The 15631-nt window shown below is 37.8% G+C and overlaps 2 protein-coding genes across 3 annotated transcripts; both read left to right on the top strand.

Moving 5' to 3' along the window:
- The first annotated feature begins 809 nt into the window (after positions 1–809).
- On the top strand, positions 810–1871 carry LOC116027540 (ethylene-responsive transcription factor 5-like). The gene is given in 1 exon segment (XM_031269243.1): positions 810–1871. A coding segment is annotated over 1 exon segment (1062 nt).
- Positions 1872–3497: 1626 nt separating this feature from the next.
- Positions 3498–8831, top strand: LOC116027711 (2-oxoglutarate-Fe(II) type oxidoreductase hxnY-like). Of its 2 annotated transcripts, XR_004099991.1 has the most exons (12): positions 3498–3582; positions 3673–3865; positions 4091–4159; positions 4296–4347; positions 4799–4920; positions 5171–5280; positions 5367–5425; positions 5738–5794; positions 5917–6001; positions 6890–7040; positions 7167–7246; positions 8468–8831. XR_004099991.1 is itself a non-coding variant. In XM_031269432.1 (11 exons), the coding sequence occupies exons 1-11, from the start codon at positions 3505–3507 to the stop codon at positions 8529–8531; spliced, it is 930 nt and encodes a 309-aa protein (XP_031125292.1). In that variant the 5' UTR covers positions 3498–3504; the 3' UTR covers positions 8532–8831. The 2 variants fall into 2 exon arrangements, 1 of the variants encoding a protein (XP_031125292.1); XM_031269432.1 differs by lacking the exons at positions 6890–7040; positions 7167–7246 and adding an exon at positions 6279–6358 and having other exon boundaries at positions 5917–5962.
- Positions 8832–15631: the final 6800 nt, after the last annotated feature.

Genomic DNA, 15631 nt, shown 5'->3' with positions numbered 1-15631 from the left:
AGTAATCTCAACTGAGAGTTTGGATAATCTCAAGGCTACTAAATGGTAGAAAGTAATTCATTCAGTAAAGGACCAATTCAAATAACTAATAGCCTAAATGTGACTGAATGACTTAAAAATATAGAATAATTTATTCAAACTCAAATAACTGAATATATATACCAAAACTTATTGAGTTAATACCTGATTTAGTCCCACTACTATTAGGATTTCACCAGTTTGGTCATCGACTTTCAAACTTGCTCAATTTCATTCCCAGTTATATAATTTTTTATTTAAAATAGTCATTTGTCCAAACTAAAATAGCCATGATTAAGACCATTTTGGTTATCAATTATATAGTTGGGAATAAAATTGAACAAGTTTGGAAGTCGAGAACCAAAATGGTGAAATCCTGGTAGCCCATAATGGATCAAATCGGATATTAACTCAAAACTTATTAGTTCCAACATACTCCAGCTTCAAATATTTGGCTAATTAAAAAGAAATCTCCCAAGAGTTCTGTTTAAAAGAAGACTAAATCATCATATCAAAATTTTACAAAGTCATACAAATGGTTGACTGAAACTTGCTCTAAACAAAAAGGAACATTCACTTGATAAGGTCAGCCTTCAAGAAGCTGCCAATAATGCAAACCTTTTTGACAATTTCTTCCTTTGATCTAACATTATATTCCCTTTATAAATGCATGTAAACTCCACTCTCCTCACTCCCATCAACCCTTATCACCTTCACCTTCATCACAGATATAGCCCAGAACTGCGAAATCTCCATTATAATATCACACACTATAGCTTCACTGCACATTCATGGCTACCCTCGATGAAGTTTTAACTCTAGAACGAATCAGGAATCACCTTCTGGGAGAATTCACTCAGAGGGGATGCAATCTTGTTAATGAGCTGAGCAATAGCTGCAGCGCTAACAGCTCAGGAACAGAAGTTTCAAGCTCGCAATCAGAGTCTTATTACAGCTCTCCACTCACTAATATCTCTGATCACTTCATCTATGGAAATATCGACGATATTTCCTTTGATTTTCCTACTGATTACTTCGATTTTGAGGGGAATTTGCTAGAACTGGAGCCGATTTCATCGGTTTCCAGCTTCAGTTCACTAAGTTTTGAGCAAATTGACGGTGATATTGATATTCTTCGTCCGGAATCACAATCCTCAATTTCGAGCTCTCCGTGTATGAGTTTCGAGCACAGTGATACCAAATTTGAAGCGACTAATTGCAACCAGATTATTGACCTTACTTCACCGGAAACACGAAATTCAAATTTTCAAGCTAGTTTTGAAGCACGAAATTCAAATTTTCAAGCTAGTCTTGAAGCACGAGATTCAAATTTTCAAGCTAGTTTTGAAGCACGAGATTCAAAATTTCAAGCTAGTTTGTGTAAAGAGAGAAAGCCGTCGATGAGTATAGACGTACCTGCGAAGAAGAAATTCGAATGGATCGTGTTCGGAAGCTCGAGTCCGGTGCGCGAGAAGAGCGAGAGGAGGCACTACAGAGGCGTCAGACGGCGGCCGTGGGGGAAGTTCGCGGCGGAGATCCGAGATCCAAAGCGGCGCGGGAGTAGAATTTGGCTCGGCACGTTCGACACCGCAATCGACGCTGCGAAAGCCTACGATCGGGCGGCGTTCAGACTGCGAGGACGGAAAGCGATCCTGAACTTTCCTTCCGAAGCCGCGAAGCACAAGCTTCAGATGGCGACGCAGGCCGCCATGGACGGTGGGATAATGAAGCAACGGCGAGAGGCGGAGGTGGTGAAGAACGAGAAGCCGTGAGCGGCGGTTAAATTAACGCCGTGAAGCTGGAACGGCATCTGGGAACAGAATGTTAACGAATTGGTTAACCTCCCTCCCTAACTCCCTTGTAGCCGTTAATTAGCCGTTCCTCCTTTGCGTTTATATTTCAACCTTTTGGCGCCATCTATAACTGCAATATTTAGTGTTAATTTTGAGTCTTAATTATGTATATCGAGATGAATGAATAAATAAATAAATGTGATATATTAATGGATTACTTAAGTTTTTAAGTTTATTATCATCCCGATAGTATTATCACATGTATTGTATGAAATGTAACACATCAAATGTATTGTTTATGAGTGTCAAATACAATATGTGTTGTTTGGTCATTACAAATTGCGAGCTATTTATACATCACTAACATAATTATTAACAAGCCATGCAAAACGCTAGATAGCTAACTAGGCCTATTGCGACTTTTATGGACTGTCTTTGCTGAATTGTGGTCTATGAGCTCGAGCTCAAATGATCTCAAGCATGATTATCAAGGCGGAATTTCTAGGCGAGATGCCGTTGACCGCCTAGTCGACTAGTAATATATATATATTCTCATTCAATTAATATTAAATATCAAATGTCATATTAATATTCTTAGGACTTGTATTGTATTGAGCAGTTCAAAAGTTTAAGACTTCTTTCTATGCATATATATATATATAATAGAAAAATATCATAAGACTAGATATGTATAGAAAATATAGAATAAACATTGCCTTTTGTGAGTTTTCAACCTTTAACATGGTATCGAAGCCTATGAAGTACGGAGTAAAAGTTAATGCATGGCCAAGGTTTAGGGAGCAGCGACGACATCACGGTAAGAAGTCCGGTTGCCATCGGAGAGCTCACTTGTCATCACGCGCCACCATCTTCGAGCTACTCCGTCGTCACGCGCTGGTGCGTGCGGTGGTTTCAGACGACTTCACCGATCGTTTTGTTTTAAGCAAGGCAAGCAAATTAGGCCGGTCATTCTCGATCACCCAGACGCCTAGGCGACGTTTTGATAACCATGATCTCAAGTGCCTTGTTTGACTCTAGGTTTTGAGCCCAGATCACCATTTAGGTCGACTTTCCTTAGGGCTAACCACATGCATAAGAGCTAGATATTTATACAATCACATCATTTTATAAAGTCCATCAAAAATTATTGACAAGGTTTTCAAGAAATCTTATTTCTTGTTAACAAGCTTGTCAGCACACTTATTACCTACTTTATAATACATTTCACATCTATAACCCCATCCCTCAAATCATTTCATATTTCACATCTATAACCCCAAGGAAGTATCTTCAATATCTAAACAAAATCACTGTAAAATCATATTTATAGGTGTTTGATCGATGCAAATAATGGAGAAGACATGCAAAAACTATACAGAGATTTATGAAATTTATAGACAATGGACAAACCTTTATTCTTTTTTTTCTTAATATTATTTTTCTTTTGTTTAGATATTAAAGATCTTTCTTTGGGATAATGATTTTGCTCCTAAAATATAAAATCTGGCAACATTTTACCGTCAATTTAGCCAGAAATACTAAAATTAATAAAAATAACAAAGTTAGGCACCAAAATTGAAAACATTTAAAGTTGTGCACTAAAGTGAAAAGATCTCAAAAGTTGTGGGACCAAAATGATATTAATTCATAATATATAATCGCGCATTTTGTTTTGTAGTTCCGGTGGTCAGAAATGGCGAACTCACTTCAACTTCCGGTCATCGACCTTTGTTCGCCGGACCGCACCGCCACCGCTCGTGAGATACGCCGGGTATCTTCTTTAGCTCTTCAATCATCCAAATGAGTAATTTTACAGTAGTATTCATGCGATACGACTAACATCAGAGAACAATTGGTGTAGGCATGTATAGATTACGGTTTCTTCTACCTGATAAACCACGGAGTAGAACAAACCCTATTCCGGCAGGTTTTCGAACAGAGCAGGCGGTTTTTCTCGCTGCCGATCGAAGAGAAGATGAAGCTTGATCGCAAGCAAAACAGAGGTTACACTCCTCTTTATGCTGAGAAGCTGGATACTTCTTCGAGTTGCAAAGGTCCGTTTCAACACGATGTACTGATTGGCGAGTGTTTTTGGTGTTTAATGTATGCTAGCTAGCTAGTTTGAAGCTTCTACAGTCGTTTTCGACGAAATTCCTGAACGAAATCATGTTCTCTATTCTGAATTTCTGATTTGCATGTGAGAAGTGATGGTGCTGGAGAGAGATCTGTGAAATTTCAAGTTTATTTCTGCTCTGCTCCATTCGTTGTATGTTGTGCAGGTGACTTGAAGGAAACCTTCCATATTGGTGCCTTGGAACACAGTGATTTGAACCAGTGGCCTTCTGAAGGTAGTTTTTGAAATGATATGATATCATTCTGTGTGCAGTTCCTTGTGCTTCCAAATGCAATTTAGATCCTAAATCCTTTGAATCACTGAGAATTTGTATGGCTTTTTTGGTTGGTTTTGATGTGATGGGATCCTAGGCGTTCTGCCATCGTGGAAAGCAACAATGGAAGATTACTATGAAAGAGTGTTGTAAGTATCATTTTCACCGGGAATTGTTAAAATAACCTACTTAATTGTTATGAGCATCTCATAATTCATGTAAATTTGCTTAATGATTCAATTGCTTTTATTTATTTATTCATCCATGAAGAGTGAAATTGTGGAGACTTAAAGAGGGAAATGTAAAGTTTTTGAGGGATAAATAGAATAGCATGTTGCGAAAACGTAAAACAATATAAGAGCTACTCAGTATTGTTTATTTCAACTTTCTATAATGTTTTCTTTTTAGTAATGATTTAGGCATTTAAAGTTGACTCATTGCACCAATAAATAACAGTTGGAACATTGACATGTTAACCTTCTTCTTGATATTGTAGTGTGGTTCTAGATATTTTCCCCTGTAGTTAATAACTCTATGCTGGGAGGCAATTTATGTAGTTTATTTTGCTTTTTAAAATGGTTTTTTGGGGATGTATCCCAGGAATGCTGGAAAGAAACTAGTTTCATTGATTGCCCTAGCACTGAACTTGGATGAAGACTTCTTTGATAAAGCTGTTGCATTTAATCCTCCAGATGGTTTCCTCCGCCTGTTACACTATCCAGGTTTAATTTATACCAACATCTGTGATTACTATTGCATCTCTCTTTCTCCGGTACCAGTTCTGTTGATGCACTTCAAAACCATAGGAATAGGAATGTGATATATTTCTTGGGTTCTATACTGTGAAAAGTGAATATATTAGTGATCTTTATACGCTTTTTGGTTGGATAAATGTGGATGAAAACATTATCAGTAATATATTTCAAGTTTAGGACTAAATACGAAAATTGGAAACAATGTTTTTCTCTTCAGCCGTGCCAAGTCCATTGGAATCTCCAGATCAAGTAATATATGGTGCTTCAGCTCATTCAGACTATGGAATGATTACTCTTCTAGCGACAGATGGAGTGCCGGGGTTGCAGGTATGGTTTATTAAAATTCAGTTTAAATCCAAATGTATTGTTTTTACAGATAACAATTCATGGTAGTAAACAAATTAGTTTAACAGGTTTGCAGGGAGAAATTTAGACAACCACAGATATGGGAAGATGTGCCTAATCTTAGTGGGTAGGTCTAGTAGTTGCTTATCATTCCATCAATGGTTTCAAAAGTTGATGTTAATGGCGACTCAATATATAGGAGCTGATCTAGCCACTTGTGTCTATATTCATGTTATTTGGTCTATAGTCTATAAACTTTAATCTTCTCATTGACATTAGTAAAGTCACATATGCTCCTTACCTTTACTATATATACATTCTAACTTGGAGGTTTTTAATCTGAAGAGCTGTAAATGGTTTGTCTACAAGTTTTTGCATGTCCCTAGGATTTAGAGAAGTTTTCATAACCACTCAAAATTTTCTCAAATTGGTTCTACAGGGCTTTCATTGTTAACATCGGAGATATGACTGAGAGGTGGACAAACTGTCTGTTTCAGTAAGGCAGCTTCTAGTTCTACCCTTTCCCATTAAAGAGATAAATTGTTATATTTGCTGCTAGTTGTTCATGTTTATTGACTAAAACCTCAATTTTCTTGCACCTTTGAAAATCATTTTCAGATCAACATTGCATAGAGTGGTGCCAACTGGATCTGAACGTTATTCGGTAACCAAGATTTCTTCACATTTTTGGCTTTCTTTTCACATCTTTGCCCTCCCGTATTATGACCTTCACATGTTTTCTAAAGCTCGTGTTACATGGTTAAGTCAAACGAAAAAAGAAAAGTTCTCTGCTAGTGTCTCAATCTACATGAAGAGACCAAAATTGAGAACGCAATGCGGTTTTTTCCTTCTAGGCATGGATTTCCATTTCATTTGTGATGCACTTCACACTTCACCACTTCACACTTCACACTTCACAGTGGTTTGCTTGCAGCAATAAGTTATGCTGCATAAACTAACAGTGTCTGTATATCTACTAGGTAGCTTTCTTTATAGATCCTAATCCAGATTGTTTGGTGGAATGTCTGGAGAGTTGCTGCAGCAAGTCATCTCCTTGCAGGTAGGCTACTCAAAAACTATTGAACTTACAAAATTTCTGGAATTTATGCAGTTACGTTCTTTCTTGAATCAGTCAGGTCATAAAGATTGCTCTTTTTTTTTTTTGGCGGGNGGGGGGGGGGGGGGGGGGGGGGGGGTTAATGATAAATTTCCAACCCGAAAGATTATGATGGATAGAACTAGGATTTCCTGGCTATAGGCAGCCAATGAATTAGTTTCGGGATTAAAGAGTAAAAGGTAATTAGAATAATGCTGTGATGACCAATGGGCCAGTATTATTGCTCTAACATTAGCAATGAATATAAGCCACTAAAAATCTAGATAGTTGCCTTACATTCAAACCAGATATATAGATTCCTAATAAGATCCTTGGCAAATTATACCGTGCACCACGGTCCACATAACAATGTGCACCACGTACGTAAACGACGTCGTTTTGAGCATTGTAAACTAACTGTCCGTTTTTTTGGAAATTACGTTTCTCGGTTCGGCCGGTGTCTGTATTTATGTTAATATTTTGTGTATCCTACACATCTTTGCCCTCCCGTATTATGACCTTCACATGTTTTCTAAAGCTCGTGTTACATGGTTAAGTCAAACGAAAAAAGAAAAGTTCTCTGCTAGTGTCTCAATCTACATGAAGAGACCAAAATTGAGAACGCAATGCGGTTTTTTCCTTCTAGGCATGGATTTCCATTTCATTTGTGATGCACTTCACACTTCACCACTTCACACTTCACACTTCACAGTGGTTTGCTTGCAGCAATAAGTTATGCTGCATAAACTAACAGTGTCTGTATATCTACTAGGTAGCTTTCTTTATAGATCCTAATCCAGATTGTTTGGTGGAATGTCTGGAGAGTTGCTGCAGCAAGTCATCTCCTTGCAGGTAGGCTACTCAAAAACTATTGAACTTACAAAATTTCTGGAATTTATGCAGTTACGTTCTTTCTTGAATCAGTCAGGTCATAAAGATTGCTCTTTTTTTTTTTTGGCGGGGGGGGGGGGGGGGGGGGGTTAATGATAAATTTCCAACCCGAAAGATTATGATGGATAGAACTAGGATTTCCTGGCTATAGGCAGCCAATGAATTAGTTTCGGGATTAAAGAGTAAAAGGTAATTAGAATAATGCTGTGATGACCAATGGGCCAGTATTATTGCTCTAACATTAGCAATGAATATAAGCCACTAAAAATCTAGATAGTTGCCTTACATTCAAACCAGATATATAGATTCCTAATAAGATCCTTGGCAAATTATACCGTGCACCACGGTCCACATAACAATGTGCACCACGTACGTAAACGACGTCGTTTTGAGCATTGTAAACTAACTGTCCGTTTTTTTGGAAATTACGTTTCTCGGTTCGGCCGGTGTCTGTATTTATGTTAATATTTTGTGTATCCTAGGCAACCGTTTTGTGTATTCATGTTAGTAACAAATGTTGTGATGTGTTTGTGCATTCGAATGTTTAGGAGGATGAATTCTGTGTATTTTGTGTCAATATTCTGTGTATTCATGTTATTAACACATGTTGTGATGTGTTTGTGCATTCGAATGTTAGGAGGATGAATTCTGTGTATTTTGTGTCAATATTCTGTGTATTCTGGACAAATATTATGTGTATTCTAAGCAAACGTTCTGTGTATTCTAGATAATAATTATGTGTATTATAGATAATGAATTCCCTGGAGTCATTCGCGTCCGCGTCCACTAACATTGAAACCGCGTCGTTTTACGTTCGTGGTGCACATTGCTATGTACACCGTGGTGCAGGGTATAACGATTGAAGATCTCTTTCTCTCTTGTCAATTAGAATATTATTTTTGCTAAACGACTCACCCCCTGTTCTTGGTCCAAGCCCACAGCCCATTCTGCTACCACTGTTTGACTAGCCCACTTGTCACATTTTGGGCTGGCCCAAGCCTGTGACCCATAATAGTTATATCATGCATCCATGTTCACCATACACTGTGGACCTTGTTCAGATTTATTAACTAAAAATACATAATTTAGATCCTTGTCCATAATATAATTTGCGTAATTCTCGTTGTCAGCTTGATGTGAAGCCTATGATTTCTTATTTGCTTTATTTTTGAGTATATACAGATTCCCTCCTATTCGCTCCGGGGACTACTTGGAGGAGCGATACAGGCTCACATATGGTTCATAGTGTAATGAACACATAACGGTTCGTGCAGATTCTCGTCACACTTCACATCTGCTGCTGGAAATATCGAATGTTGTTCAAGAATAAACATTTTCATCCATATATTTTTATATTTCTGAACCATTTTTTTAATGCGTGGATATGTATTATTAATTGTAAGAACTCCGGACAAGAATCCGTATCTATAGCCTATAGGCTAGTTTTTAATTTTCCATTCTTTTTTTTTTATGGTGCACGAATTAAATTTCACTCTTGTATAATTATTTTGAAGAAATAAATTATTAGGAAGATCCTATTGCGCAACTCACATTCTGGCTAAATATTTTAGTTTTCCGGCGAAACAATAACAACAGCAGCAGCGTGGCTCCGTCGTCCTTCCTATCTCCGGCGGGCAGTAGATGATGACCGGCGACATTGCGGCGTGACTGTGGTGTTTCGAACTCTCGCGGTGAACTGTGGTTGCGGACGGTGGCGATTGGACATCTTCCTTGTCGGCGAACGGTTACAACCTCCTCTCCGATGAACAGCTCTCTCGGCGGTGAAGCTCCNGGGGGGGGGGGGGGGGGGGGGGGGGTTAATGATAAATTTCCAACCCGAAAGATTATGATGGATAGAACTAGGATTTCCTGGCTATAGGCAGCCAATGAATTAGTTTCGGGATTAAAGAGTAAAAGGTAATTAGAATAATGCTGTGATGACCAATGGGCCAGTATTATTGCTCTAACATTAGCAATGAATATAAGCCACTAAAAATCTAGATAGTTGCCTTACATTCAAACCAGATATATAGATTCCTAATAAGATCCTTGGCAAATTATACCGTGCACCACGGTCCACATAACAATGTGCACCACGTACGTAAACGACGTCGTTTTGAGCATTGTAAACTAACTGTCCGTTTTTTTGGAAATTACGTTTCTCGGTTCGGCCGGTGTCTGTATTTATGTTAATATTTTGTGTATCCTAGGCAACCGTTTTGTGTATTCATGTTAGTAACAAATGTTGTGATGTGTTTGTGCATTCGAATGTTTAGGAGGATGAATTCTGTGTATTTTGTGTCAATATTCTGTGTATTCATGTTATTAACACATGTTGTGATGTGTTTGTGCATTCGAATGTTAGGAGGATGAATTCTGTGTATTTTGTGTCAATATTCTGTGTATTCTGGACAAATATTATGTGTATTCTAAGCAAACGTTCTGTGTATTCTAGATAATAATTATGTGTATTATAGATAATGAATTCCCTGGAGTCATTCGCGTCCGCGTCCACTAACATTGAAACCGCGTCGTTTTACGTTCGTGGTGCACATTGCTATGTACACCGTGGTGCAGGGTATAACGATTGAAGATCTCTTTCTCTCTTGTCAATTAGAATATTATTTTTGCTAAACGACTCACCCCCTGTTCTTGGTCCAAGCCCACAGCCCATTCTGCTACCACTGTTTGACTAGCCCACTTGTCACATTTTGGGCTGGCCCAAGCCTGTGACCCATAATAGTTATATCATGCATCCATGTTCACCATACACTGTGGACCTTGTTCAGATTTATTAACTAAAAATACATAATTTAGATCCTTGTCCATAATATAATTTGCGTAATTCTCGTTGTCAGCTTGATGTGAAGCCTATGATTTCTTATTTGCTTTATTTTTGAGTATATACAGATTCCCTCCTATTCGCTCCGGGGACTACTTGGAGGAGCGATACAGGCTCACATATGGTTCATAGTGTAATGAACACATAACGGTTCGTGCAGATTCTCGTCACACTTCACATCTGCTGCTGGAAATATCGAATGTTGTTCAAGAATAAACATTTTCATCCATATATTTTTATATTTCTGAACCATTTTTTTAATGCGTGGATATGTATTATTAATTGTAAGAACTCCGGACAAGAATCCGTATCTATAGCCTATAGGCTAGTTTTTAATTTTCCATTCTTTTTTTTTTATGGTGCACGAATTAAATTTCACTCTTGTATAATTATTTTGAAGAAATAAATTATTAGGAAGATCCTATTGCGCAACTCACATTCTGGCTAAATATTTTAGTTTTCCGGCGAAACAATAACAACAGCAGCAGCGTGGCTCCGTCGTCCTTCCTATCTCCGGCGGGCAGTAGATGATGACCGGCGACATTGCGGCGTGACTGTGGTGTTTCGAACTCTCGCGGTGAACTGTGGTTGCGGACGGTGGCGATTGGACATCTTCCTTGTCGGCGAACGGTTACAACCTCCTCTCCGATGAACAGCTCTCTCGGCGGTGAAGCTCCAGCGACGGCAGGTAGTAGGCTCACTCCGATGGACAAGTCGGTGACGCTGATGATGATTCCGTCAATATGTTCTCTCCCTCTCTCGAAACAACAGCGGACTGGCGATAACAACCTCTTTCGATGATGAAACGAGCTTGGTTTTGGGGGGGTTTTCATCAAAATCTTCAAAGTTGGTTAGCACATGATCAGTTAGCGGGAGAGGGTCGTCGCAGCCGGCAAAAATATCAGCCGCATCAAGTGGCGGATTATGCGCGTTTTCCGGTACGATAGGGCTGGGACTCCGGCGGCGACGATCTCCTGGCAATATATATTGCAGGTCGGCGAACAGCAAATTCCAACCTGACCTTTTGGACTACTACAGTATATTCAAAGTGTCGGCAAGAGGAAAAAACAACAAGCCAGTTGTGCTACACTTGCTCCATTATCTTAATGCATGCACCTCCTCTCCGATGTCTCTTTCTTCTGAAACCTCAAGCTTTGTTTCCAAATTTGTACCATTAACATGGTCTAGTGCCTGCAAATGCAAACATCCAAAGTTTCTTCAGAAAACAATAATCAAGTTAGAAAATTAGTAAAAATAAGCAACAGACTTCTAATTAAAGGGTCATAGACTAGCGTTTAACGCCCAAGCGGTTTAGGTTGCGCTTAGACGGTACTTAAGCAGCAACCTATAAAAACAAAAAAATAATGCATATATATATATATATATATATATATATATATATATATATATATATATATATATATTACTTCTCTTACTTATATAAATAAATAAATTTAAATATATATAAATATTATTAAAAAAAATTAACAAAGGCTGACTCGCTCGAATTAACTCGGCTAACTTTGTTGAGTTGGGCGAGTTAACTTGCCAAATTTGATCGAGTCGGCTGCCAACTCAGCTTAGTCGATCGAGTTAGGTACTAGGGGCTGCCTCGGCCACCTAGGCGGACGCCTATGGATCAATTCGCCTCAGTTTGGAGATTTTTGCAACACTATAGGAGCATAAATAACAAACACAAACCTTTCGTCCTGCTTGAATTGGTGCTGGCTTCACAGACCTTATATGCTTCGTTCTCACCCACAGAACCCTCAATCTGCTCGCATCCCTCTTCCACGCCCATGTTGAAAGAACCCCCCAAGTCTCAGCATCATATATGGAAAGAAAAAATATTACCAGATCTGATATGGAAGAAAAGATTTAAAAATAAAATAAAATAAAAAGTGGAGAGCTTACCATATCTAAACGATGCCGGTGGTGGAACGAAGTGAGAGACGACCAACGGCCAGATATATGATCTTACTATTTTTTAAGATGTAAACTATATATATATAATTATTCACACAATAATACACCTCAATTCACAACAAATTGTATAATTTTTGTGTGTTTAATGCCTCAGTATAAAATTTCAGTAACATATTAATTACTAAAGAATGAAAGAAAGAGAATCTAACGTAGAGGAGAATTGGGGGTAGGAGAATATATACATACTAGAATACAACCCTAATTTATTAACACTCCGACAACAATAATCATGAGCATATTCTTTCGAGCAGGAGGACATGAATCGGTTGATTGAATCATTCTTGATTTATTGTATCCATCAGGTAGTTTTGTCCTTTCGAGAAAAAAATTTAAAAATCATATAAAAATGAATTGTAGCTTTCTTTCGTTTTTGCTTTTCTATCCATTTTGCATATTTTGTTATTTCTAGCGATAAGCCGTAAAATTACTTTTGTATTATATGTGGTTAGATTTTGTGTCTTTTGTCCTGTCTATCCCTAGTGCCTAGTGGGCTCTCTAATTATCATCTTTACACCCTAATCCTACCTCTTAATATTAGCTCATCATGCCCTACGGCAATTTCACATTTCGTCCATTAAAAAATATTAGGAAAAAGTGTCAAATTGACCTCCTACGTTGTGTAGAAAGTGCAATTAAGCCCCCTAACTATACTGCAAGCACGCTGCTACTCCGATATGCTTCTCACCATCCTCTATCTAAAAAAAAAAGGACAAATTTATCCTTTAACTTAATTCATTCGCGCCGTTGCCGTGATAACTCAACTTTCAATTCATTGGTCATAAAATAGTTGCAGTTGACTGGATAAGTCAAATGGGCTTTCTTGACTGTAAAAGGGAGGAATTGTTAGATGCATTGTTAGTAGCTGGCCGTAGAATCGTCAAAATTTTCCTTTTTTTTTTTGAAAAATGTCAAGGTCATATATATATGCACTAAAAAAGAAATCAATGTGCAATAGACATAATTAGCCAAAATTTTGGGGGCATCACATTATTTAAAAAAAAAAAAAAAGAATAATTTGTATATAGAGGTATTAGAGGAATAAAATTACATGCATAGAATGAATCTATGTTAACAACTTGGTGTGCATTTATTGTATGAACTATGAAGTATACGAATTAAAGTATAAAATTTCGCAACATATTTTGACCTTTTTATTGCTTTCATTACATCCAAACCCAAGAAAGAAAGATAATCTAACGTAGCACAACTTGATGAGGACAAAACGAGAATAAAACCCTAATTAATTTATTACTACGGAGTAATAAAAAACATAAGTCCCGAACACGAAGCGTGGAACACACATTTTCTATAATTAACAACTGTGAAAGCCCCCGGCCTTAATTAGCCTCATACTAACCAAGCATATATTCATGGAAAACTTACTGGAAGTAATCCATCTCCATGTCTGGGGTTGAATCTCTCCGTTACCCAAACTAACCAAGCAGTTGGTGAAGCAGCAGGTCGAAGCATTCTTCTCCAAACTGACGTCTGTTCTGGCGGGGGATGACGCAGAAGCTTGAAGATTGAATACACTGTAATAGCAGTTAAGATGAAAGAGCAGGGGATGTAGAAGTAGGGTTTGATCTTGTCGGGCAAAAGAATTGTGGCAATACATATAAACACCGTATTGCGGGAAATTGCAGCAAAAAGATTGCTAGCAAGATTGAGTCGAGACAGCGAGTTGGAGTTGGAAGGCAGCCAATGCGAAACTTCATGTACTATTATTACATAAAGGATCAAACTGACAACAGCTATGTTGAGAATGATGGGGTGGATTTCGAAGGGAGAATTTTGTTTTCCGTTGTACTGAAGCTGGACGAGTGCGACGAGCAGAGAAAGAAACTGGAGGGTGGAGGGTGGAGGGGGCCGGAGGGGGAGACAGATCATCGAGAAAATGCTGTTTAACAATCTCGAAGCTGGAAAAAAAGCTTTTCTGCATAAACCAAACCATTTATGAATAAAAGAAAGAAAGGCCGCCATATCTAAGCAAGTATTGCATTCATAGGTATATCCGTGTTGATATTTATAGTGATTAGATTTGGAGGAGTTTATATAGTGACCTGTTGTCATCCTTTTATGGACTTTTCCGGAAAAGTCCACTGGCACACTGACTCTTTCGGAAAACCCTTCTGCTACTTTCCCAAAGTAGTGAAACTACCGAGACTCGAACTCATTCCCTTCCACATGAGAGTATACACCAGTTGCCGCTTGACCACAAAGTATTTGGCTTATAGTGAACTTAATTTACTTTGAAATAGGGATTTCCGGATTTTCCAACGCAAGTTCTTACGCGCCCAGCGAAATCATGCACACCCCTAACATTTTCTCATTTTCTTCTCTCATTTTCTCTTTCCTAATCACACTTACAAAAACTACTTAAAAATCGTGTACGATATAACGATTGCCTTCTCTCACCTTCACATCACACTAGACTCCACAAAAAGCTACCAAACATCCATTGATATGAATACTCTTACAACGATGTATGACTCTCAACATTCACTTCATCGTCCACTATCTCACTCAATTAGGGATGTCAACGGGGCGAGGTGGGGGCGGGGGCATACCCCCCATCCCCGCCCCCGACTTTCTCGACCAATCCCCACCCCCGTCCCCATCCCCGTCGGGGATGGAAAAAATCTCCCCATCCCCATCCCCACGGGGATTATCGGGGAACGGGGAATCACCGATGCTTTTTTAAATTATAAGAATTAAAAATTTTATATCCATCTCAACTTAAATACTACTCCCTCTGTCTCATTTTACCTGTCCTATTTACTATTCATTAGTCAAACCAACTTTTTCTTCTTTGCTTATTTTCTTTAGTAATTTTTTATTATTTTTAAATTTAATTTGTTGTGTTTAATAGTACTTTTAATGCAATTTCTAAATATATAAATTTTATTTATTAACGCTAAACTTATTATTATGAAAAATTGGATTAAAAATTACTTCGATCAAGTCTCGTTAAACGAACCAGACAACCATTTTGGGACGAAAGTAGTAATATATATATATAAATATATATATATATAAATATATATATATATATATATATATATATATATATTCGGGGACGGAGCGGGGCGAGGGGAGTACTCCCCATCCCCATCCCCGTCCCCGCCGGGGAATTAAATATCATCCCATCCCTGTCCCCGTTTCCCTATTTTTGTCCCCATCCCCATCCCCGTTGGGGTGGGGAGTTGAGTTCCCCGTCGAGTACGGGTACAATTGACATCCGTACACTCAATCACAAAATCATCCTCCCCATCAATTTTAAATTTTTTCTCAGTTTTTATGGACCAACCATAATATCATTATAAAATTTATAATTACAATTAATATTTTTTATTATATTTAAATTAAACATGTCAAAATTAAAATAAAAATTATATACTGCATTTATATTGCATAAATTTTTCTTGAAACTTAAAAAAAATTAACAACAAATATATATATATATATATATATATATATATATATATATATATATATATATATATATATATATATATATA

Source organism: Ipomoea triloba, chromosome 8, assembly GCF_003576645.1.
Source record: "Ipomoea triloba cultivar NCNSP0323 chromosome 8, ASM357664v1".
Lineage (NCBI taxonomy): Eukaryota > Viridiplantae > Streptophyta > Magnoliopsida > Solanales > Convolvulaceae > Ipomoea > Ipomoea triloba.
The sequence above is the reverse complement of the archived record's forward strand: the minus strand, read 5'-3'. Positions and strand labels throughout refer to the sequence as shown.